Below are 27,432 nucleotides of genomic sequence, written 5' to 3'. Positions count from 1 at the left end.
TTGAATTTGAACAGTTATGAATATAATAATCATATGATGCCTTTCTATCACCATACACTGTGTCACTAAAGCTTTATAGGCTCTGAGCATAACATCCCTTGATTTATATTCAGCTGTTTTTACAATGCAGTGTATTTACTTTTGTAATTGCTTCTGAACTTTGAGTAGAGTGTGGTGTCAATGTAAAACTCTAATCATTTTCAGAGGTTGTTTTCTATAGGTCAGCCCTGCCTATTTTGCATTTACAGTATAATTAATGTTCCCTTTGCTTATGTATGACACTCTGTACTTCTCTACATCTAAATTTGTTTTCTAAGTGTTAGCCCATCACATGTCACTAAACTTACTTCACTTCTTTGTTGTTATACTGACATCTTTGTTGCTATGCTGTATTGTATGAATGCCTCATTAGGTTTTATGCTCTACATCCAGGAGCTCACTGTAATCTGTACCCCTGCTTGTAAATTATCTTGTCCATGTGTATGCTATCCTCCTTATCAGCTCAATTATCAAAGTTTCAGGTTGATTAGTTTTTTTTCCAACCAGTTCTGCAGTTCAACATGTGAGATTTAGGAGAACCATAGTTAACAGTGATCACATACAACTGGCAGATAATAAATTTTAATGTGAAAATGTTCTTGAATATTTTAGATTCAGACCTTTAACATTTTGTAAACGCATATCTAGTTCAGGTTCATGTCAAGCCAGTTCCAATCCCAGCAACACTAGGTGCAAGGAAATACAGTGCATAAAATGAATATATACAGTATTATTCATATGAAAACTTGTTCTAGTTAAATTGTATGCTTGAACGCTTTCACATAATATACAAAACTGATTCACTCTCACTCACTATCAGCATATAAATATAGCAATTCCTCCATAAATTTTATATCTCATACACTTTTATAAAAAAAAAAAAAAAAGTTTTTCATCTAATTGACAGGTGAAGAGTCCAACGCTGCCTTCTCTTAAAAAAATACAAAACATTCATGGTTTTGATTGGTGCTGGCATAAAATGTTTTATTGAACAATTATTAAACACTTCATTGAAAATATAAAACTATTTATACTAAAATATAACTTACAGATCATGAATGTACCTTTTAGTGAGTGTCCTCATGTAAAATATTTGTAGTAGATATTTTATAATTCCATGCCTCTGATACAATTTACAGGGATATGCAGAATCATCATTCCTTGAGGGTATTAGGAGTCTCAACCACCAATATCTGTAGGCTTCATTGGTCTCCTAGTTTTCATTAAACCAGTTTTCTAAACTAATATTTGGCAATTAATTGTTTAATTAATTTGTTACATACTTGTTCTTTTTGTGGGATATATTTAATACTTTATCACTGATATTTACAAATATTTAAAAAATGTGTCTGGTTACAATTTACACAAATATGAAATGTTTCTGCTCTTGCAGTAGTCACAAATGTCCAGTAAAATGCAAAACTAATGCTTTAGTTTACTAATCAAGTAAAAAGAGCAAATCATTTTAATGACAGAAAATATGAATGTACCATTATTTGAATTTCCAAGCTAAAGGCACTAACTCATAGGCCATTCAGAAGTAAGTTGTTTTTGAAAACATTTAATGTTTAGTTTTATAATAGTTAGTACTATGTTCTAATAAATGGCTAGAGAGATCTTTTATGAAGGTCTGTGAGCATGAATGTAACAGAAAAGATTACAAGAATGTTCTTTTTTCACTCACAGATAAGCAACTTTGAGTATAACTAAGTGAAATGGTTAACACAGGTCTGTTATACTTCAACTTTCCAAGGGAGCAGACGGTGCCAGCAAAAGTCTAATTTGTGTCAGTGACAGCCGCAAGCCTTTACCACCATGTTACGATGCTTTTTTAAAATTACATTGTTATTGTCATCATAGAACAGCACAGAGATAGGGCTGAGTTTTGTTGGGGCACAACATGCCTTTGGTACTTCTGGCTTCATCATGTGAACCTGTTAAAAAAGGAAAGAAGATCAAAGACAGAGTAGCACTCCTTTGAAACTGCAGTTAAATATGCATAATTCCTCTGAATTTGCAGAAACCAGAAGCATTTTATTTAAACAGAACATAAAAATCTCACAAAGATATTAAGAAACAAACAGTCAAGAGGCCTAACCTCAGGTTAAAAAATAAAAAGCCAAAATTAGTTTAAGCCAATCTAATTCAGGGTGTTCGTAACAAATGTAACGATTTACTTCATGAGTGCATACATTACATAATAAAAGTACATCATAAACAAGAATACTTGCATCATATATTTGAAATATTAAAATGTGTCCTTCAGTTTAAACATTTAAAGTCTAAATATTCTCAATTGGAAGAGAAATATGTCAGTTTACACACTCTGATTGAGGCCCATAGAGAGCTAGACCCCTAGCAAAAGATGAAAAATTGAAAAAAAAAGAAACCATCATATTCATAATCACCAACCTTGAAATAGTCCACCCCGCATACTCATGTTTGAAATTTGTCATTTTCAACCTTCTGGGAATGGCTTTTAGGGGGCTTGGACCACCAGTAAAGAATCAAATATAAAAAATGTGTTCATATTTATGATCAGCAACCTCAAAATAGTGTAAATTGACACCCTCATAATTTTTGCTGAAGACACCTATTGGATTACTCTTTATCATAAAGGTGTATTTTCCTTCACAAAATATGGTCATAAAAGTCCTAAAAATGAGAATGCTTCAGGTTTAGAGGGCCAGACATAATACGAAAGCCTATAAAGCGCAGCATCTTATGTAAGTTGACATCAAGATGAGTCGAACCGTATATATCTATCTATCTATCATTAGTAGGGGTTTCTCATACCAGTGAGTAAGAAGGAAAAAAAAAATTAATTTCAAAACTTAACTTAGCTATTGGGGTTCATATATTTGAAGACTACTAAAAATTTCTGGTGCATGTCATATTTCAATGGTTTATTCTTTTGACAAAATTTGAATTTTGGAACTCTGGAGTTCCCCAGCAGAAAAATGCAGATTGTGAATAATGTAGTAATGCAGCTCAGAACCATAATAAACACCACACCATAGCTTAAGTATAAATTAACTGATTTAGTTCATGTTTAATAATGTATGAAATTGCTATTGGGAATAAAATATAGACTGCCTGTGTAGTTTACTGAAGATACACTTACCACTAGCTGCATAATAGCATGATTTGTTGCATTCATACAGGAGCCCAAAGGATATGTACATTCTCCATCACAGTAATATGCAGAGTACCCTTGGGGCGCAATAACCCAATCCTGCATTTAAGAATTTGAATTATTTAAAGTATAAAGTATTACACAAATCAAAGAAGATCATTTGTTACTTTGTGCACATGCAATTAGATTTTCTAAATGTAAAAATCATATACTTCAAGCTATAATGGGAGTAACTGTTTTTTGCAAATAGATGCAATAGCATAAACATGTTCAGAAAGTGGATGGATAGATGGAGTTAAACAGCATGTGATAATCTTCTTCCTTAATAGGTATTTAAAAAAAAACAACATTTTCAATTATGTTTTGTGTTTATTCTTAAATTTTACTTAAATCATTCTGTATTTGATTTCTAAAGTGCCAGCTCAAATATCATTAATTAAATTTCAGTATTTTGTGATTTCTCTGATATTAGTTTTAAGTATACTTTTTTCATTATTACAATAAATTTTTACACTATTTAATAAAATGGTTCTTACATATAATAAATAGAATGTATTCAAAAAGAGCTACTTACCTTCCATCCTAAATCATTAAAGCTAACATAAAGTTCGTGTCTCTTACAAGCTTGACGTTCTTCAGTAATGTGATTGTGATCTATGGTTAAAAAAGATGTAAAAAATCAGTACTGAAGCAATTTTATTTATAAACCTATTCAAATATTTAAGGTATTAAAATCAAAAAAATACTCAAAGTATTTAGCTTCCATCCTTTTTCCAAAGATCCTAGTCATTCCACAGACACACACACACACACACACACACACACACACACACACACACACATACCAAACAACCCAGGCAGTCTATTGGGATGTGGCAGGTCATAGATCTTCAGTTTTTTCTTGTTGTTTCGTGTTGCACGAGGTGCACGAACTGGAGTCTGATTGGCCCGGAAAAATGTCACCATGAAAGGCTGTTTAGAGCGAGGCCCCTTGCGGCCAACTAGTCCTGCAAAGCTAGGTTCCAAGCTGCGATCTGTGGGATAGAAAAGTCTTACATTAGTAACAATGGGCCACAATTTTTTTTTGCAATATTTTTCAACTTCTGATTTTACAACTTATGCATCAAGGCAATATCATTATTTTTGTTTTTCTTTAGGTCTGGGAAAGGAAAAGATATTCAGATGAGATGATTTATGTCATACTTGTTTTAATCTTTCTGTTCTATATATTTAGGGTTCATTATTATAATACAGTTTATGGAAGTATAGAATACAATATTTATAATAAAGGACAACATTTTCAGCATAAGAATTACGTGACTCACTGTTTGTCCGCCTGAAAGCATTATCTGGTGAAGTATCCTCTTCAGTTTCCACATACAACCTCAAACCCAAGTTGCTGCTTGGCTTTAGAAGCCAGCGGTTACTGGCAGTGGTAACATCAAAAACCAACCAGCCTTCTTCCTTTGCTTGTGCAGACTGAAGGTCCAGAAGTACTAGGTCAGATTCCCTATTATATAGAAAAAGCATTATCAAGTTATAGTTGATTTTTTCCCACTGTTAAGTGTATTGCCTTTCTGCCTTACATCTCACCTTTTCTCATGTTCTTTAATAATCTCATATACACTGATGTGCAGGGTCCTATTACTGTTGGGGCCAAAACTACGAGCCTTGTATATGCGGAACTCCGCTGCAGTGACAGCTTCACCCTGTGGTATTGGTGTTAAATCAAATCGAAACTCCTTCCAGTATGGTCTTGGGTGTAGGAAGTCCTGTTCCTGTTCCACTGAGGAAGACAATATTTGAATTGGTTTGTGACACGGTACAGTGCACAGATCATATTATGCCAGGCATATACTTCTTCAGTTTGATAAAGAAACCCATAAATAGCACAGAACACCCAAGAGGTTTGCTGTCACCACATCATCCAATTTAAATCTCCTGAGTTTATTTCATTTTTGAAGTTTGTTGTAGCTTTTGGCACGTAACTTTGTGTCCAAGGAGGTCTGCGTATCCCAACATGAGTCTAATTAACTTTAACAGAAAAGTCTGTCAATAATTATAGAACCCTTCATCTTTCCTAATAAAGCTGAATTTAAGTGCCTTCTTGAAATCTTTCTGCTAATTGCAAGGTATGTGGCTTATTTTTAGAAGCCCAGTAAGCTTTATTTTTCCAAACTATGGTAGTTTCAGTGTAGTCTTTAATTTGCTCCACATGTGTGCTGCACCTCACTCTCTGTCATTTAGCTGTTTGTGGTTTGGCAGGAAACCTCACTTCATAGTGTCACTATAAAACATGCTGTTGACTACTACATTTTTGGGAGTTAGTGGGTATAAATACACACAGGTAATGCTGAATTTTTAACTATGTATTCATTTATGCATATGTGAAAACAAATTTTGTATTTCTGACAACATGATATATATATTAAAAATACATTATAAACAATTTAATGGTGCAGTTGGCAGCTATCGTTTCCCGTGTTACCTATTTTACATTACACTATGCTACCTTTCCTTTCATTTATAGCTTGCATATTTTGTTTACACTTTAATATAAAGATGGTTTTAGTGGTGTTCACAGATTTGAGCCATTAGAAAACTGGTTAGTTTTTGATTTGTAAGTTTAACTTCATCCTTTATTTACTTTGTGACCATGAGCATACAGAATAAACTGCCTGCATTTCAAAGCTGAGAAATTGCATTTCTATATCTTTGCCAAAATGATTTACATAAAATGCTTTTGACCTGCCATCATCCATGAAATATTCTGTATAAAATGAAGACTGACTGAATGAAAATACAAATGAGAAACAATGATTATTGTCTGTCTTTACCAATATTCATATACTGCACTTTGCAACACGCACGCAAATCAAAAACTGATTGTGTTGTCTGTGATGTGTCTAGGAGTGCACTAACACTGCCTGCTAGACTAAATAGTAATAATCATAGTGTGTCATTAAAATGAATTCGGGAAGAATGATTTGTTATGAAATCCTTTCATCAGCACAGTGCTTTGTAGTTTATTTAAAATTGAATAAAACATTTTATTGTTAAATAAGTAAATGATAATCAGTATTTATGCATATTTATGCATTGAGTAGTGAGAAAAGTGCTACATAAATGTAAAGAATTATTATTATTATTATTATGCATCCATCAATGAAAAGGTAAACCCCAATTAATTTGCTGTTTCTTTAAGAACTGGTTTATTTGAGCTGAAATTTAAAAAAAACAATTAAATAACTTAAAAAATTTAAATGAAGTCACCATGGTTTTTCAAAGTCATATGAATGTCTTGTATTTATTTCATGTAGCTTTGCATAGGATTGGCTTTGTTGCACATTCTCTTATTAATTTGCCATCCATCCATCCATCCATTTTCCAACCTGCTGAATCCAAACACAGGGTCACGGGGGTCTGCAGGAGCCAATCCCAACCAACACAGGGCACAAGGCAGGAACCAATCCCGGGCAGGGTGCCAACCCACCACAGTAATTTCCCATTCCTTATTTTAAAATACAGGGATCAAATTCATTTTTTCCAAAATGTCAATAGCAAGAATACATTACAAAACATATTTTATTTGATATTCATCAAAAATGTTTATGTCATTATGTGAATTTTTTAGGAAACTATAAGTCTAGTTGCACATTTATAAACGACTTATTCTACCTGCTGCAGACATGGATATAGCAGGTAATGCTATTGGAATACAATGTAAAAACAGTAAAAGCTTGGATAAAATGAGCATGCACAAGACATTTTGTACACCCTTTTTAGAAGCCGTTTCAATGGTCAGTAAGTAGTAGAGTACTCCCTGACCTCTGGAAAACATCAGTGATTGGCTCTATTCCCAAGAAAAAACAGACCAACAGCAATGAATGATCTTAACCTCAGAACCAATGAAGTGTTTTGAACAGAGAGGGTTTGAGATTGTTATATTAAAACATCTGTTTCCAGGCATTTTTGATTGAAACTAGTTTGCTTATAGAGCAGAAAAGTGTTATGCACTAAAGTGGTTATGAAGGGAAGCAATTGCCAGAGTGCTATGTTGTGAGTGGCGAGTAATGAGTTTAGAAGGCACAGAATTGAGCAGAAGGATAGGCCAGGGTAAGTAGCAAGTGACAGCAGTAGGCAAACAAAACACAAGAGCAAGTAATTTCATAGAAAAAAAGAGGCCAATTCAATCCAGAAACCTTTATAGGTAAATATAATGATTGCAATGGAAATTAACTTTCTTTTGCAGGGAGTCATTCCATTGTTTTAATATAAAGTTTGGAAAAAAACATATTTGCTAATTTGGCTTCATAGATGATGGCTGCTGTGATGTAATTTGCACAAAGTCATGCCCCAATGCACATACAGCCATACCCTCATGCATGCTTAGCCATGGACCCCAGCAATGCATTGCATTATAACAACATAAGAAATGGTGCTAGTGATGAAATCACACATAAGTGTACAGTAGAACTAAGTATAAAAAATGAACAAGAAAAAAGCAAAAATACACATACAGTGCAAAAATTATAGAGATCCAGACAAAGGTTTGACAACCTGTTATTCATACTTAATAACATCTTTGCACATCTGAAGCAAGCTCCGAAGAATGCAATCTAGTCACAATCAGCCAATATTTTGTTTACACTCCACAGATCTTGCATCTTGGGTTTAAATCCTGTGCAGAGACATTGGCTATGTGGAGTCTGCAGATTCTTCTAATTGTCTCCCTGAGTTTTACTCTGGCTTCTCCTGTTTTCCTTCTACATAATAAAATCATGTAGGTTAGGTTAATTTGTGATTCCAATTAGTTCTATGTGGATGTTAATGCAGGTGAGTGCATGAGTTGTCCCTGTAGCGGGCTGGCACCCTATTTCAGTTTGTTTTTCCATCCATCCATCCATTTTCCAACCCACTGAATCCGAACACAGGGTCACGGGGGTCTGCTGGAGCCAATCCCAGCCAACACAGGGCACAAGGCAGGAACCAATCCTGGGCAGGGTGCCAACCCACCGCAGAACACACACAAACACACCCACACACTAAGCACACACTAGGGCCAATTTAGAATTGCCAATCCACCTAACCTGCATGTCTGTGGGAGGAAACCCACGCAGACACGGGGAGAACATGCAAACTCCACGCAGGGAGGACCTGGGAAGCAAACCCAGGTCCCCAGGTCTCCCAACTGCGAGGCAGCAGCGCTACCCACTGCGCCACCGTGCCGCCTTCAGTTTGTTTTTGCTACACTGAATTGGACTAAGCAGGTTGAAAAATGTTATGTACGTTCAGGAGTGTATTTAAATCTTTTTAACTACATCCACTAAATAAGAAGCTCTAAGAGCGTAGTTAATTCAAAACTTGAATTACAATTGTGTAATTTCTTGACAATCACTGCCAACATGTAATATTAACTACACCATATTGTACTTTGCAAACTTCTACTCCAGAACTCCTACAAGGCTTGTATTCTCTTCCAAGCACTGTACTTTTTTTTGTAGTTGTGTATGGGGCTTCATATCTAATTCAAGCAAGCTGATGATACTAAAGAAGCAGAGTTTTTAAAATCCAACAGTTCATCTAAAACTGTTTTAAGTAGTGATGGCACATATTTTATTAAATGATGCTTTGAAATGTGAAAACAAAGACAAAAATAAATGAAGAGTTATTTTGGTAAATCACATTGTGCAAATACTTTATCGGGAATGAAATCTAGCAATCACTTGAGATTTTCTTATGTATTCTGACTGTGGATAAGAGGTTTCAATAAAACATATTTTTCTTATGTACATTTTATGATTCCAATATTAACAACTGCATTTTCAAATTTTATACAGTATATGTTTTTTTAGAGTGTTCTCTACTTTTGTATGATCTTTGTTTTCAGAAAATGTATGCTTACCATACAATTAAACTACATCCCATAATTAAAGCAGTACTCAGAGTCCAATGTCTCTGGAACAGATATATGATGACATTTTCCTAAAAAGCTTGATTACAACCTTGGTGACCTAGCTCGTTCTAACAATAACAAATTCAATTTTACTAGTTAACAAACTGATGGAATCCTGCTATGTAGTAGATAGATAGATAGATAGATAGATAGATAGATAGATAGATAGATAGATAGATAGATAGATAGATAGATAGATAGATAGATAGATAGATAGATAGATACTTTATTAATCCCAATGGGAAATTCATAATCCCAATGGGAAATTCACAACAGTCATTAGTATGACAAATGGGACATAAAAGATTATTTGTATCTTCAGCAGCTAGGTAATTGTAAAGACTAAGTTAAAGAACAACTGTAATGGATTGAAAAGTTGAAATAAATTAATGAAATATCCACATGTTGTATACTCAAGTATTTTTTTTCTTGTGGCATACAGTATATAATTGCTTTCTTCTTGTTTGATATTTTTGTAAATTTCAAATGACATTCCCATCGCTGCTTTAAACTTTACCTTAAGCATTAAACTGCTTAAGTAAAAACAATAATCTCATTATTATTAATAAAAACAATGCACTACCATTTAACACAAAACAGCATTATATAAGTAAATTTTGACTACAGTACAGCTGGCCCATTAAAACTGACATAAACAAAATGATGCTGCTGGGAACAAAATGTAAACCTATGCGATCAAGATGTGTAATACCAACAGGACTTGTTGGGTAAAGAACACCCAAAGGGTATGATTGCTAGCTTTAGGAAAGCCCATGATAAACTCAGACCTACTGCTTTTAAATATCTACAAAAAACATGCAAGATAATTTACAGGAAACCCACAGCTGAGACAGACTAAAATATGCCAGTAATTGAGCCTGGTATGGTAGTCAATATTGTAAACTCTACCACTGCCATGCCAAGACAAATACAAATTCTATAATATTTATTATTTAGCAATTAAATAGCATTTCAGGAATAAGTACATACATTTTCATTAAATGGAATTAGAGAACAATCAAAACAATTTTTCTTTCATATTGTAGAAAAGCAATGTTTTGAAGTGTAAGCATGACACACTTCTCCTAATAAAATAAATTTCATACATGCTATAAAATTGGTTCATTTTTCTTGTGTGTTGTGAATTATAGGTAGGCATTCGATTTTAAAGTCAGAACTACTTCAAAAGACCACAAAACCTTGTGTAAACTTTTTGAAAAATTGTCTGTCTTTAGGGGTTTTAGTTGGACCAAAAAAATTCATTTTTTTTAAATTTGATAATTTTTTTCATTTTGCATAAGCCTGTCAGTTATATTTCAAAAAAATCATTGTCTCATTTACATACACCACAGGAACAAAACCATGCTTGTTCTAACTCTTTGATGCACATACACAAATAATGAATAAATGCACTTTTTTCAGGCAAGAGCCCAGCACACCCACAAAATGAAAAGAAAAACCAAAGTAAATATTTTCTCTCAACAAGGAAACAGGATTCTATTGAGTAATGGGCCAACAAGAAAAAATAAATATTTTTATAGGATGAACATTTTCCAAGGAACATTTTTGTTAGACATCTGCTGATTGCTTTTTTTAATACTTCCACAAAAAAAACATTTATGATAGACAGATAAATAGATAGATTGTACTTTATTTGTTCCAAGGGGAAATTTAGCATTTACTCTACTGAAGCTCTAGAAAACCAGATATATTATAACAAACAACAACAACCCCCTTCTCCAATAGGTACAGAAATGAAGGGAAAAAAACCCTTCTGATTTAGCTAATGACAAAAGAACCATCACAATATTGTGCTATATGTTGTACTGTATGGTAAAGGTATGTTGTCGTAGGTATGACGGAAACCCAGTAGCATTTTTTGACACACTTGTTGAATAATTTGCTGGCTAAATGTACTTAGTGACTTACAATATGCTTATATTCCAATAGCATAATTAAATGAGTTTACAATCTGTCCATTTCTGTTTGTGCTTACATTTCCCACAAAAAAAATCAGAAAAGAACAACCATAATGATAGTAAAATGGGCATTTAGTAGATAATTAGCAAATTAAACAGATAAAATCACAGTGAGAAAATCAAGTACTGGACACTGAGGTACAGTAGTATTTCCTGAACGCTAAGGCTGTACTTGTATTACAACCAACCACAATCACTATAAAAGTAGTTATACTTGTCTTATTTTATTTTAAATAACATGGAAGTTTAACCATACAGATCTTTTAACCTAATTTTACTTAATCTTCACTCAGTCCAAAAATGTAAAACATCAACTGAAGCTTAGTTCACTGGTTAATGTAAGTAAAGGTAATGAATGGGGAAAAATCTCTTAGAGGAGGGTTATTACTACTGTCTCTGCCTGAACTGATTAAGGAGCTAATGTATCACATTCACATTTTTATTGTAATCATATTTTTACTGTAGTTAATATTTTTTAGCTTAACTTTAATATTTGCTATTAACATGCACTCAAATCATTATGAAAACCAAAGAAAATATATTAAATAGTATACTGTATCACTAAAGATTTTCACTGCAGTATTTTAATAATATATTTTCTGCAATGGCTATTAATAACAATAGATTTCAATGAATCAGTTAATACAAGTGTGAAGTTCAACATGTTTGCTATTTCTTTATAACATATGTTCAATTTTACAATACAATCCCATTTACAATTGTGACTAGTACAACTTATTCAAAACAGCAGGAAATTAACATGAAAAAGAATAAGCTGGGTAAGGCTATGTAGATAGTTCCAAACTAAATTCAATCTTAGGGACAGTTTTTTTAAATGGTGAATGAGAGCCTCAGGAATGCTTAAATTCATTTATATAAGGATGCCATGTGAGTACTTCAAAGACATATTTTGACTTGAGTGGTGAGTCAGAAATGGCATTTAAGTAAATTTCTTTACACTTTAGTTCAAGGTAATGAATAAACACTGATGTGCACATAAAAACAGTTTAGGAAATAACCAAAGAAAAATATTGCATTAAATTGCTAAATGTCAGTATATTCTATGACTACAGTTTATATACACCAACTATTATTGGTCATGCTTTGAATTATTCTTATAAAATTATGAAAATCTTATAAAACTCTCAATTAAATAATTTAAAGTTTCTATGAATAGTGTATCTGCCTTACTGTTTATCTAGTATTTAATTATCTTTGGAACATTTCTAATTATTAAGTGAAACTAAAAGAATATAAGGAAATTGTTCAGTGTTTTAGGTGGCATGGTAGCACAGTGAGCACTGTTCCTGCATCGCAACACTTTGAAACTGGTCTGATTTACAAGTGGAAATCTTTTTGTTTGGAGTTTGCCTGTTTTCCACTTATTAATGTTCAAAGACACTTGCTCAGGGTAAATAATGAAGCTAAATTGACCCAATATGGGTAAGCACAGGTGTGATTTGGCTTATTGTGACTCTATACTAGATCAGTAGTTTGTATAGTTGGATATTCAGTGTGCCTAATAAGACATGCCCAACCTTAACAGAGCTGAAAATACTCCACAGTGGATAAGGACATTTCCAAACATAACAACATGAAAAATTATTCATTTTATTAACATACTTTGATATATGTGAGCTATATATTAATAGTTAAAGAGAAGTAAATGAGAGACAATTGAACTTTCATTCATCTTTATGAAAGCAAATCTTTAAAGTTCACTTTCTATATATTCCAAACCAATGACCAGGCTCTTATATATTACTTTCTAAAAATTATATTTTTATAACAATCTAGAGCTTTCTATTCAGGCTCTGTTATGCGTGTCTAGAATTAATGTATTGTATTCGAGGCACTGTATTGTTCATGTACTGCAAATTATACATGACTCTAAGTTATTGTGTAATACTGTAACTCTGAACATGAAATAGTGCATATAAAATAAATCTTATTGTTCCTACAGCACACAGGTGTGGTCTGATTAAAGGTAATATGTAGTCAATATTTTCCATCTTCTTTGTTTATGGAGTCTTGTGGTATTGTTTGGTATCATTGCGACTGTGATGAAGACTGAATTTCTGACCTTAGAACAGATCCACAGAGTGGATAGGAGACAGTAATATTTCCAATGATTGTCACCACATCAAACCACCATTGCATTCCATTAACTTCTTGAACATGCCATTTACTTACTTCACATAGAGCTGGAGCCTACCCTGGCAGCACTGAGTATAAGGTAAAAAAAATCTTGGCTGATAACCAATTAACCTAACACACATACATCTTTGGAATGTGAATGGAAAATAGGAGTGCCCAGAGAAAAACTTGTGCAGATAGGGAGAGAATGTGCAGATTTTAAACAGGACTTTAAACAGGAAGTGAATGAGCCAAGATTTCAGTCAAGCCTTCAGGTTCATTTAGGCAGCAGTGCTAATCTCTGCCACATCCAATATATTTCTAAGTACTTTGTAAACAGGTTTCATCAGATAGTGTCCTTTATTTATGTGGAATGTAAGAAATTGTATTTCTAAATGTGTATAAAGTTGTCACATAAAATGTACAACATAAAAAAGAACTGAATGTTATCAGAACTCCAAGTGACATATTCTAATGTATAGGATAAATAAATTCATTAAAATGAAAAAAATTCAAGAGTGTAAATTAATTTTCAGTTTCAATATTCACTAACAGTAGCTTTTCATTTTATATGAAATGTAATGGAAAACAGCCTGCCTGGACAATTTTCATAAAAACATTACCTTAAGCATACTGCACATGATTCATTCAGTACACATCTCAATCTAGAAATAATTTACTAATCACAAAAGAATACATTTAATTTGTCTTTTTCTTTCAAAGATATGTATATGTATATGTATGTGTATATATATATATATATATATATATATATATATATATACTGTATATATATTTAAACTGCAAGTATACAGTAAATGTCTGTTCGGATATGTCCTTAGATATTACAATGAGTTGGTTTGCTTTATATTGTACTGTAGATTGGTTCTAATGAGCTACTGGGAAGGGTGAGACAGTGCAAGACTAAGAGTCATTCTGACTGGTAATCTCAAATTATAGTTCATCACTGTCAAGTTTCACATTTAAAAATAACAAACACTTTGTATGAATACAACTGTTTTTTCATTTAAAAGAAAATAACTAACCACAAGTTTGTTATATGTTTTTAAGTGGGAGTCATGGCAGACTCATCTAAGCAACCATACAAATGTTGCTGTGAGAAGGGAATAAAATTTCATAGGACATTTTCCCCAATACAAGAAGCCAAGATGGAGGGGTATTAATTACAAGCCTGAACAAAACCACATCTGAGCAAGTCTACCATTCTGTTTAGGGTAAACTGCATACAGTCAGCACCCTAAAAATTAGAGAGTGCCATAGACCTATTCATTCTAATGTTATATTTTACTGAGGACATCTTCCATTAGTTAATCTATTTCTTGTTATGATATAAGAATATAATGTTACGTTTTCAGCATTGAGAATGAATTGGCCAATTGTGAAAAAGTGTTGGTATGTGTGTTTCAGTGTCATAAGACAGTCCTGTTTGCTTCCTGGGTCCTCCCTGCGTGGAGTTTCCATGTTCTCTCCATGTCTGCGTGGGTTTCCTCCGGGTACTCCAGTTTCCTCCCACAGTCCAAAGACATGCTGGTTAGGTGCATTGGCGATTCTAAATTGTCTCTAGTATGTGCTTTCTGTGTGGGTGTGTGTGTGTGTGCGCACCCTGCGGTGGGCTGGCGCCCTGCCCGGGGTTTGTTTCCTGCCTTGCGCCCTGTGTTGGCTGGGATTGGCTCCAGCAGACCCCTGTGACCCTGTAGTTAGGATATAGCGGGTTGGATAATGGATGGATGGATGGAAGACAGTCCTACGCTCATCTGATGCTAATGGTATAGGTCCAGACAAAGCAAAAAAGTGCAAATTCAGCAAATGGACAAATAATTATGTAAATAACTTAAAAGAATGTATTCAAACATTTAACATCATCTCATTTATATCATTCTATAATAACAACTTTTCTCTTAACAGATGCAAACCTGAAGAAGTATTCAAAATACCTTGCCAGTTTATACACAGACAAGTGGTCTGAGTAAAACAGACACTGATATCAATGGGAAATAACATTCTTCAGCACACCTAACTATGGTAATTTTTAGAATAAGCAGACATTTATATTCAAAGTCCAAGTAAACACAGGTACTACAACAGTCTAGATGAAATACTAATATACATTATTTCATATCCACACTACATATCAGAAATAAAAAGGATGATGTAATCTAGCTGGCTTACATTCTCCAACTATTGTTCAGAATATAGAAAGCATTTCTAACATGCTCTAAAGCTTGCTGCTATGGCCTTCTCTACCTATGTTTCCGGAAAGAATTTTTCCAGTCATACTCCCTGTATTACACCTTATACTGCTCTTTTCTTTTTGCTTAAAACAAAAGGCAAAAATAATCAAATGATATAGAAACATATAATTTAATGTATTTATTTCAAATGCCCGTCCATCTATCCTTTTTTGGAATCTGCATATTCCAAAACAGAATTATGGGAACCAGAATCCTTCCCTGCAGCATTGAATGCAAGACAGGAACCAATCCTGGACTGCCTATCAATTCATCACGGGGCATAGTTACTCAGAATTGGCCAATTTAGAGCTACCAATCAACCTGAACTGCTTATGTTTGGGAATATAAGAAACCTGGAGTCTTTGACGAAAACCCACTTATTTCTTATTTCAAATAAAATAACTATTTTATGTCATTGTAACAACAAAATAATAATTTGTTTTAACTTTACTTTTGCTGAAAGGTTACTGACGTTCTTGCCCCTTGTACAGAACCCCCTGCTGTATTTGCATCAACTCCTAATAGCCCATTTCCCAACTCTCATTATTCAATGATTAGACTAATCATTTGCATTTAGGTGGCGCAGTTGTTAGCGATGTTGCCACACACTACCATGGGATTGGGATTAAATTACGGCCCGGTAAATATATATTCATCCCTCTATCCATCTTCTAAACCTGTTTATTTGGAGAAGTGTCGCTAAAAGGCTGGATCCTCTAGGCTTTTTATTTTTTAACCATGTACTTAGAGCCACTTTCCTTCCACATCTGAAAGATATGAATTCTAGGTGAATTCTCGACTCCGAACTGATCTAGAGTGGCGAGGTACGTGAGTACACCCTGCTACAGATTAATGTTACGTCTAGACTTGGTTCTTTCCGTCTGCTTTATTCGGCCAGACTGGACTCGGGTCGTCTGTGGTCGTATGAAAAATATATTAAAAGAATTTGAAGTAGCATTTCCGTAACCAAGTGAACAACAGAAAATCGTTAACTATTAAACGTCCATGTTTACACTTTAACCGGTATCCACTCACCTACATTGACGAAACTCATGACAGTGTCTGCCTCACTAATGACTGATCCGAGAGGTGGGCTCTGCGTGCTGAGGGTGGTCTGCACTGACCGGGAGACCCCCGCGGTCATTTCATAGTCCGTATCCCCGGAAACAGCGTGATACAGGTCCAGCATGAAGAGTGGGGCAGATGATGGCGGGCGGACAGGCAGGTGCGGTCGGGGGCGTCCAGGTAATCCGAAAATGGTAAGAATTTCCCGCTGCATCTCTCGTTTTTCCCGATTGCTCAAACGCCGGTGGATGAAACTCGAATGTAGATTGCTCCGAATGAAGCTGCCACCGACTGCATCCCAAAAAACGCCGAGTACGAACAGAATAAATCGCGCGCGAACTAACGCGCTGCTCTCACAGGTTGCCCTGCGCGCCTTCAGTAGCATCGCGCGCCACTTCACACAAGCGCTCCCGGGCGGCACGCGCGACTGTCGTGTCGTGCCGTGTGTGGCGTTGCTGGGTTTAGAAGGAAAACATACTACAAAAAGGAAAAATAAAAATCTTACAAGCACTTCACGTAGACCTGCTGCCAAACGTAGGCTGCTATTTGGTTAAATTGTAAGTGAAAACTTTTTTTTCTACTTTAGCACAACTTGGCAAAATGAAGAGTGGCGTCCTCGTGTTCGCCCTTAGAGACTACAATGCCAGCGCAACGTCAAGTCCAAAACTCCTTGCATGAATGCCCTCTTCGCCTGAAGCCGTTTTGGCGACATAAAATAGTTAAATCAGAATTGGCATCAAACTCTAGAACTTCAAAGCGCCTTTCAAATGGTTGATGCTTATCATGTAGAAACCGAGGTAATGTTTGTCTTTGTTTCTTTGTATAAGTTTAGCTGCTTATATCTGCAAAACAATCGTTGTTGAAGCTTACCAGTCAATCTAAAAGGAAGATCCGTCGCAGTAGTTTAAAGAAATAGTTACTCCTTGCTGAGTACAGAAGTAGCAGCAGCGGTTGTGTTCTTTTAATATTCCTCCGCTTTAACAGTGATCGTCACTCCTTTATTGTACGTGTGATTACTTCAAGTTTAAACCATCTAAGTCGTTCTCTGCGTGTGGCGATTTCTCCGCCTCTTCTCTTCTTCAGCGTACCCGTCTCCACCTCTTCATCAGCCATTAACCATCGTTACCTCCTTTTCCTTTCCAGTCCTATCTTTAGATTAAGCAATCTCGTTTTGTGTGTCGGAATTTCTAGTCCACTCTGTAGCTCTGTTATCCAGCCCCTTCCCCGTCTCCTTCCTCTTTCTGATGATTCGTTGCTTGCCAGCTCAAAGAAAATGTTATCTTGTTAAATTGTCTTCTGCCACTTTTACAGTCCTGCATAATGTGAATCATTATTAACAATTTCCAAGATTTGCATTATAATAGTAAACTACTACATATGTAGGGTGACAAGCAAGTGAGCTGTAATAAGTAAATGTAGGGCATTATATTAAGTGGAAAGCATTGGTGAATATGGGTGGCACTGTGGTACAGTGGTAGTGCTCACAGTAAGGTGACCAAGGTTCGGGTTCCAGGTTCTTCCTGTGTGGAGTTTTCCTGTTCTCCACATGTCTGCATATGGGTTTCCTCTGGGAGCTCCATTTCCCTTTTACAGTCCAAAGCCATGCAGGTTAGGTGAACTGGTGATGCTAAATTGGCCCTACCGAGTGTGTGATTGTGAGTGTTCACCCTGCAATGTACAGGCACCATGTCCAGGGGGTTGTTCCTGCCTTGCACCCTATGGGATAAACTTCAACCCCAAACAACCACCCACACAATCCTGCTCAGGATTAAATGGGATTAATAAAGTATCTATCTATCTATCTATCTATCTATCTATCTATCTATCTAAATGGGCTTAGAAAACGGCATGGCATTGGTGAATGCAGGCTAAAGTAATTTAGTTGTAACCTTGTTTTTCTTCAAGAAATGGAAAAGCTACTACTTTGCCTGACTTCTTGATTATATCCACTTTCATTTAAAAAATACAAAAACATTATTTCTTCTTAATACAGAATTTTCATCCACCCTTCTGTACATTTTATGATCCACCTATCTATCCATTTTCTAAAGCCGTTGTCTCAATTTTAGGGTCATGGAAAGCACTGTATGCGGTCTGTATTTTCCTATTCCTATTCTGCATGGGTTTTATCCATTTGCTATAGTTTATTTATTTTTAGTTAATAGTCAATCCATAATTAGGTCAGTGTGTCTATGTAACTTATGTCCTGTGATGGACTGATGTCTTATGCAAGTATTGGTTCCACTTTCATATCCAGTGCTGCCAGGCTGCATTCAATTTTCTTGTAATTGACAAATGTAGGCCAAAATTGAAGAGTCAATTAATAAAAACACGCTGATCTCATAATTACGTTTTTGCTCAATGTATTTTGGAAATCTTCATTAATTAAAGACAGTGTTTATATGGTGACTTTTGCTATCCTGTGTATGAAGCAATTTAAAAAAACAGTTGGTTGTTAAGTTATTTATTTTACAGAATAACTTATAAATTGCACCAGAAAAGGGTGATTTACAATATACACAACAATCCAATTCCTTAAGATAGTAACATTTAATAAAATTAATCAATAAAATTAAACAAATCAAATACAGTACTGAAAAAGTCCCATCTAAGCATAAAAGAGAGAAAAATAAATCAACTGAACCTAAATAGGATCAAACGTTGTTGCATAAGTTATTTGGCTGCCTCACAACTCAAGGGGACTGAGTTGGAATGCTGTTCTGGTTGTTTTCTATGTGGATTTTGCTTGTTGATCGGGATATGTATTAGGTGTGAGGACTCTGATTAAAAGGAGATATTTGCAAGTTCTCCCTATGTGTACATGGGATTTTCTCCTTTTATACTAGGTTTTCTTCTGCATCCTAAAGTTGTGTAGGCAAAGTTAACTGGTAACACTTAAGATGTGTGTGAGTGTATGTCTTGTATTGGACTATTTTCACATTCTTCTAACTTTCATCCAGGAGAAATAATGTATAATTTTTCTCTTTTGTAAAAAATATAGCAAATTTTTACTGTATTATATATTTATACTTCTGATCTGTTTAACAGATGCTTTTATCACAATTGTTTTACAAACTGATTTTACAGGTCTTTAAAAGTTAATATTAATTATGCAAACAGGGCCTATAAATTGCATTATGCTGTAACAGCCACATTTCTGTAAATGGTTAGGGAAAACAATGGTTAGGGAAAATAATGTATCAGCAAAATGTAACATTTTGTATGGGACAAAAATAAGACAAATTACTTACCATAATTTTGTGTGAAAAGTCAACGTGAAAAATTCAGTGGCATCTGACATTAAAAAGATCACGTGATATGCAACACCTTTAAAGCTTTTTCGTATTTTACTGTTTTTCAGCATTCATTCATTCATTTACTGAACTTACTTATTCCTCAACAGGGTAACAAAAAGGCAGAAGCTATCCTGAGAGCAATGAGCAAGGTAGACACCTACCCCATAAGACTTGACACATTTGAGTAAATGCATCAGGACTACTTTCATTAACTTGCACATTTTTGATGGTATCAGAGGAAAATTCAAGTCGTCAGTACTTGGAAGGACCATGCAAATGGAAATTGCACACACACATTTAGTGATCAAGCTAGGAATTAAATTCAGGACTCTGAAGCTGTGAGGCAGCAGTACTGACAATTTACCCATTGTTCCATAGTATTCTCCAACATGGACTATGTAATTGTGTGTGTGTGTGTGTTTTTTTTTTTTAAATTAATCACAGAGAAAACTCAGTAATGCCAAAAAGAAAGCAAAATTCTTCTGATATTTTAAAATTAAGAGATAAAAATAAAAGATAAATTCATTCTATAACTAGTATTCCCACCAAATAGTTGCTGTGAATTTCCCATCGGGATTAATAAAGTATCTATCTATCTATCTATCTAGAGGCTTATCTATGAGCCTGACAGAGATGCATGTTAAACACTGAAGATCTGTCAAGACAGTTGGGAAATGATGTTCAAATCTCATCAGTCTAATTCATATTTTCGTGATTAGATTAAGGCCTGACTAATCCAACCTAAAACATTTAAGAATTTTTGTTAGTAGGCCATTCTAATAAGGCCTTGACCATGATTTGGGTCAGTGTCACAAGTATCAAGTCTCTTGTAGTCTCCATTAGATTTCAGGCAGCATTTATCTGTGCCTTCCTGTGCCTATTATGCCATCTTTCTTCATAAACATTTTAAGCCCTGACTCAGAGAACCATCCCCATAGTATGATACTTACACCACAATGCATCATGGTAGGATTGCTGTTCTCACGATTATTTGTTGTTACAATTGCTTCAGACAGAGTACGGAATGGTTCAACCCAAAGAAGGGCATTGTTTGTCTTCAAACCGTAATATTCTCCTTTTACTCATTCAAAATTCTGATTTGCCTTCTGGTAATCTGTACTTGAAGTCCAGTTTGAACCTTTTTCAGTTATGAATTTTTAAACAGAGTTACAATATGTTCTTCTTTTATCCTTTCCGTGACTCACATATTTAAAAAAGTTTCTTCTCCTGATGTGCTTCAAGTGATCTTTTTTCTAAATTATGGAACCTCTGAGAGATAGATGTAGAAGTGATCTTTTTTCTAAATTATGGAACCTCTGAGAGATAGATGTAGTTTATATGCACTGATTTGGAAAAACCTTACCTTGAAACTTCTGCCCTCCTTACCTGAAAAAATTTCAGAGAACACATTTGTCATAACCTAGGAGTAAAAAGTTAGCATATATACTAAATGTGGTAATGAATTCTGTTACTTCTTCTTCCCCTTCAGTAATTACATGAAAAGGAAACTTAGCCAACTTAAAGTCTACAAAAATAATTGGAATATGAAACTTCCAAAAGGCAAGATTGCCCCAATAAAGCCTATAAATGACTTAATTCTATATAGATCTATTCTGTTCTAATAAAAATGTGATATCTAAAAATCACCAGGAGTGTTAGAACAATGGAAGCAAATACTTTTGATATTTGTTATTTTTATATGATCAGTTAAGAATTCTAGACAAAAGTGTAGAATTTTGTTTTAATTTGACATTTACATATCATATCATATAAATCGTAATTAAATATGTTTGGTTTTTATATTTTCTTGCAATGAAATATGAAAAATATGGGGATTAGTTATTATGGAAGAATGTAAACAAGTTTGGCATAAAAAGGGGCAAAGTGGAAAGAATATACCGCCTACAAGCTCTGTGTGTACTACAGTGCTAAAGAAAAGTACTCATCTATCTATCTATCTATCTATCTATCTATCTATCTATCTATCTATCTATCTATCTATCTATCTATCTATAATGTGCTTTGATTGTTTGGTTATCAATTTTAGGTGTAACTCAGTTAGTAAAGTACAATACATATTTCTACAGGGATGGGTCATATGTAATAATTAATTTAACTGAACAAAGAGTGATATGGTGGTTTCTGTGCCACACAGCTTCTGAGTCCTAGGTTCACTCTTTTCCATCTCCAGCAAGACAGTGCATTGGTGAGCACTACTACTTCACACTTCCATAAAATTCAATTAGAATCTTGGCTTGTTCCATGTTTGAATATTTATTTATTTATTTATTGCCTTTTTTACTTAATCCAATGATGTGTTTATCAATTAAGATAATTAACTCCTTAAAATAATGGCTATGTGGGTGATTGTGCCCGGTTATGAACTATCATCCCATCCATGTTTAGTTCATGCCTAGCATAAAGTACTCCCTGTAGGACTAAAATAAATACATGAATGACTGCACTCTTTTCTACTTATTATATTGACACATGCTCAGCAGTGCTTTCTATCAGTTTACATATATAATCTGCTGCTTTAGGTTTATTTTTTCTGTTATAAGTCCTTCTCAGTTCTTATTAAGTGTTACTTACTAGATATTATATAGTACGGCAGTTAGTCATCTCATCACTTTGAATTGTATTCTTGAATTTTATCTTTTGACCTACACTTCACAAAGATGACTGTGATAGTCTGGTGTATTTATTATTATTTCTTATTTGTCTGACACCTTTATCCAATGTGACATACAATATTTGAGATACAATTGGTTATTATTTTTGTTTGCTTTTTGAACTGGAGCACAGGCAGGCGAAGTTACTTGCTTATGGTCACACTGTGTCAATGGTGGGATTTGACCCCAAAACCTAAGGGTTTGGAGTCTAAAGTCTAAACTATTACACTACACTATATCTCATAGACTTTACAAAATATAAAGAATGTAATTGAGAGATTCCTTTAAATTGCCAGGAATTGATAATCTGTCATTAATTGTTGTAATTAGTACTCCTTCTTGAGGCTTTCGATATTGTTTCAGTAATATTTTTACCCTCCTTTCTAAAGTGCATATGCATATCTCTTCTCACTTTTGATTTATATTAGGACTTATAATTGCTAGTCTTAACATAAATTGTTTTAAAATATAGTTAATGTACTTTTTAAAGATCAACAGTTTAATAGGACATAGTGATTTAATCATCTCTTTAGGCAGCAGGGTAGTGTCCTTCCTTAACTGCTGCAAGATATAGGATATTTTGAAGTCAGAAAGAAACCTCTTTACCTAAACCTGTGTACAGTATATAAGCATGGATTCTGTCCGATATGCCATTTCCGTTCAGAAGGCTTTGGAAATGTGGACTTTTTTCTTTTCTACACTGTGCAGATCATCACTGTGGGTATTTTTAACAGAAATAAAAATACAGAATTTGTCAACTAAAAACATTTTTGTGGGTACTGCCCTTTCCTGACAACCTCCCTCTCCCCCTGACTGAGCCACTCTGGTTTGGGCAAAAAGCCAGGGTCTGGGAGGCTAATACAGGCTTTACAGAGCAATGACTAAGAATATTCTCCTGTGGTAACTGACTTAGTTGTGATTGCTAGTGTTTCAGTGACATTCCTTTATTTTATAGAGGTATGTAGAATATTTACCAGATCAATGCAGGTTATTTTACAAATTTACATGAAAGCAATATAAATATATATATATATATATATATATATATATATATATATATATATATATTGTGGTGGATTGCCGGCTTCTAACTCCGGCCCTCACCCCCAGGCCGCCAGGAGGAGCTCTCCGGACAGCGTGGACGTGCCCCGAGTTCCAGCAGGGCCTCATGGACTATGTAGTTTTTATACGCAGCCCTGCTGGATACCTTGGGGGCCACCAGGCGTCGCTGTAGGGGGGCTCGTGGGCTCTTATGTGCCCTATAACCCGGGAGTACGTCATGGTCATGTGACAGGAAGAAACGACGTGCTCCCGGGTTGAAGAAAAGGACTGTTTACCCTGACCCGGAAGGAATAAGGAACTGTGGACTGTTGGACAGGAACACCTCCGGGTCAGGGTGTATAAAAGGACTGTGGGAACGCCCAGACATTGAGCTGAGCTGGGAGGTAGGAGGGCGAAGTGTCTGGGCGAGAAGGAAAGAGAGTATTGTGTTATTGAGAGTTTGTTTATGAATAGTGTGGAGTGGAGGGTGCTTTGTGCACTGTACAAGAGTACAATAAAAGAGTCTTGTGCTTTTACCCTGTGTTTGGAGTGGTACCTGAGGGTCCGAGAGGTGGACAAAGGGCATATCTGCTACTATATATATATATAATATATATTAACATGCTAACAAGCTGAGCGAGCTTGTGCCTGAGGAGCAGAATTGGCATTGAATGTTTATTGTCACCAGGTGCCTTGCTGTTTTAGTCTGAGAAAGTCACTTAATTTTCATGCTCCCATGATGTATTCAGGTCATCCTTGAAATGACAACTAACTCTTCAACAGTTTATGAGTTTAAGTAAACATTAACAATGGAAACAAATGAGAACTGTTACCATAACACAACACTGCTGCTGTATGCATAACAGTTTAGAAGTCTGAGAAACTATAAATGCAAGAAGAGTAATACATCTGCTATTTTTTTATTTGTTTATTCTTTACTTCCTTCAGGCAGAATGTTGAATAATCTCTAATCCTATCCATGGTCCAGTTTTGTTAACTTTGAAAATAATGAAGTTACAAGGTTTGCTAATTATTGACTATTTTCCTTTCCGTATACTTTCAGCTATCCTGCCAATTACATTTAAGAATGTTAGATTGTTTTAGGACTTTTCAATATGCATCAAGCCAAGATACAAAACCAGCTTAATTACCTGTAATAATCTAACCTAGGTACCTGTACTGGACTCAACCCTTTATTCAGCAAGTTACTTCTTTTTCCTCATTTTTATGTATTCATTGCCAGCCTGACCAGTATTCAAAAGGTTAATGTTAAGGAGCATTGTGGAAATTATTTCTGCCATTTCCTCCCCTCCAATTTGGTTTGGTCACACAGGCAGTTAGGGACCAGCAAAGCAGCCAATTCCACCTCAGAATAAAACTGGAAAGAACCACACCACATGTGAAACACAGCTGGTTGGGAAACGATGCATTTCTGTGGTGGATTTGTAGATTTATGTATAATTATAGACTTTCATTTGAGGCATGTAACAGAACCTGACAGTTTGGTCATTTGTTTGCACATGCAGGAGCATTAACAACCATTCTGATATTTAACATGACTCTTATCAGCCTCTCATCTATTTTTTATGCATGTTCTCATTTAACACTAAGCATGTTTACTTTTTTCATTTGCTTCTTTTTTAATTGATTCCTGTCTTACATATAATTTTTAAGTTACATTTGACATCTTAAGGACATTTTACTTTGTGTTTTAGGACAGTCATACTTTTTACTGCAAAGTGTATTGGGCACACAAGCTGCTTATAGAAAAAGAACTTGAATCCATGACCCACCAATAGGTAATTTAAGGAAACGACAGAGAAACTCTAGTATTCAGAGATTCTAATATACTGATGTTTTAATTCTACTAAATGTTTAATTGATATTAATAGGTTGTGCTAGGAACTTCAGTGTAAAAAAAAGAGAACACACAACTTATTTTAAAAATAAATTCAGCTTGGTTCATTATCATCAACACCTGTGATTTTGGTACACAGCCTTGGGGTGGTGACCAACTGTCCTTCAAGGGCTATATTGTTGTGGTTTCTTGGTCTTGCATATTCATTCTGTACAATATCCAGAAGATCAGATCATATCTGATAAAATAGGCAGCACAACTCCTGGTCCAGGCTCTGGTCTTGACAGGGCTGGACTACTGCAACTCCATGCTGGAAGGAGCATCAACATGTGTCACAATGCCACTAAAGATGATTGAAAATGCAGCAGCACTTCTGGTGTTCAACCAGCCAAAGCAGGCATATCTCTTCAGATCACTATACTGGCTTCCTATAGCATAACATATTAAGTTCAAATCCTTGATGCACACATACAAAGTAGTTAGTGGGTGTGAACTTATATATATGGAGACACTTGTAAGGTTCTATGCTTCTTGTTGACCACTCAGGTTTGCCTGATGGTGTCTAATGATGCCACCTTTGCATGCTATAAAATCTCAGTCACGACTCCTTACATGTGTAGTTTCTGGCTGGTCGAATGAGCTTCCCACCTACAATCGAAACTCTGACTCACTGAATTTGCTTAAGAAGAGTTTGAAGACTCTCTTAATTGGTGAATTTCTGTCTAAATGATTGTAAATCTGGGTCTTGTAACTAGCTAATATTTTGTTTTGAGCTCTTCACTTGTAGTAATCAATTTTGTACACTTGTCCTGTAACACTTGTTCTCAAACAGTCTCCAGACTGATTGTACTTGAATATGTTGACCTTTTATGTAAGTCACTTTGAATAAAAGTATCTGATAAAGCAAATAAAAGTATATGTAAAATAACTGTGACATAATATTTTTAGGATAACATGTTAAAATATCACAATAGGTCTTAAAACCTACAGGGTAATCTATAATAATAAAAGGCAAAGCCCTCACTGACTGACTCACTCACTGACTGACTGACTCATCACTAATTCTCCAACTTCCCGTGTAGGTGGAAGGCTGAAATTTGGCAGGCTCATTCCTTACAGCTTACTTACAAAAGTTAGGCAGGTTTCATTTCGAAATTCAAAGCGTAATGGTCATAACTGGAACATATTTTTTGTCCATACACTGTAATGGAGGAGGCGGAGTCACGTATCGCGTCATCACGCCTCCTACGTAATCACGTGAACTTAAAACAAGGAAGAGATTTACAGCACGAGTCACACGCGGGAACGAAGGTAAATGACGTTAATTTTTGACTGTCTTTTAATACTGTGTAAGCATACATATTAACACATGTGCAATTAAACGTGTGCATTTACGGGGTGATTTCTCAGGCTTAAAAGCTCACCTTTTATCAAACGTGGGAACAAAGGTAACTGACGTTGTTCACTGTCTTTTAATACTGTGTAACCATACATATTAACACATGTGCAATTAAACGTGTGCATTTACGGGGTGATTTCTCAGGCTTAAAAGCTCGCCTTTTACTAAAAAGGTAAATGCAAAACTATTTTCAATCAGTTTATTGAAACGCTCCCGTTAAGGATTGCAATAACATATTCGCGAGATAAAAGAACGAAGTAGGGGGAAATGGAGGAAGAGCCAGAAACAGCGAAGAGCAAAAAATTAATAAAACAATTGAGAACGGATTGGTTTCGTCCGTTTATAGGAGATGGACGTCTGAAGCAGAGCTCCGCTAGCAGCGGCTTTATTTTCCCACGTATTTCATATTATTTAGAGGTATCCTGTATTTAACCCGACCAAGGAACTTCCACTACAATATACAAGCATGAGTAACAAGAAGAAAAGTCAGAAAGAACCGGAAAAGAAACTTAAAGCTGCATCGAAGTCCGGACAGACTTCCGGCCTGAGTGCAAGTGTAAGGTATGGCATCATGGAGACTGACCTAGAACAGGCAGAAGAGTG

At 35.1% G+C, this 27,432-nt stretch overlaps 1 protein-coding gene across 1 annotated transcript; it reads right to left on the bottom strand.

Annotated features, from left to right (window-relative positions):
• Nucleotides 1-984: 984 nt before the first annotated feature.
• bmp8a (bone morphogenetic protein 8a) lies at nucleotides 985-17,696 on the bottom strand. Its single transcript, XM_028818777.2, has 7 exons — nucleotides 16,534-17,696; nucleotides 4,769-4,961; nucleotides 4,501-4,685; nucleotides 4,021-4,209; nucleotides 3,750-3,829; nucleotides 3,164-3,274; nucleotides 985-1,973 (listed from the first exon to the last, which is right to left on the bottom strand). Exons 1-7 carry the CDS (start codon nucleotides 16,946-16,948, stop codon nucleotides 1,827-1,829), a joined length of 1,320 nt encoding a protein of 439 aa, XP_028674610.1. The 5' UTR covers nucleotides 16,949-17,696; the 3' UTR covers nucleotides 985-1,826.
• Nucleotides 17,697-27,432: the final 9,736 nt, after the last annotated feature.

This window comes from Erpetoichthys calabaricus, chromosome 14, assembly GCF_900747795.2.
Source record: "Erpetoichthys calabaricus chromosome 14, fErpCal1.3, whole genome shotgun sequence".
Taxonomy (NCBI): Eukaryota; Metazoa; Chordata; class Cladistia; order Polypteriformes; family Polypteridae; genus Erpetoichthys; species Erpetoichthys calabaricus.
Note: the sequence above shows the minus strand (reverse complement) of the source record. Positions and strands in the feature narration are given on the sequence as shown.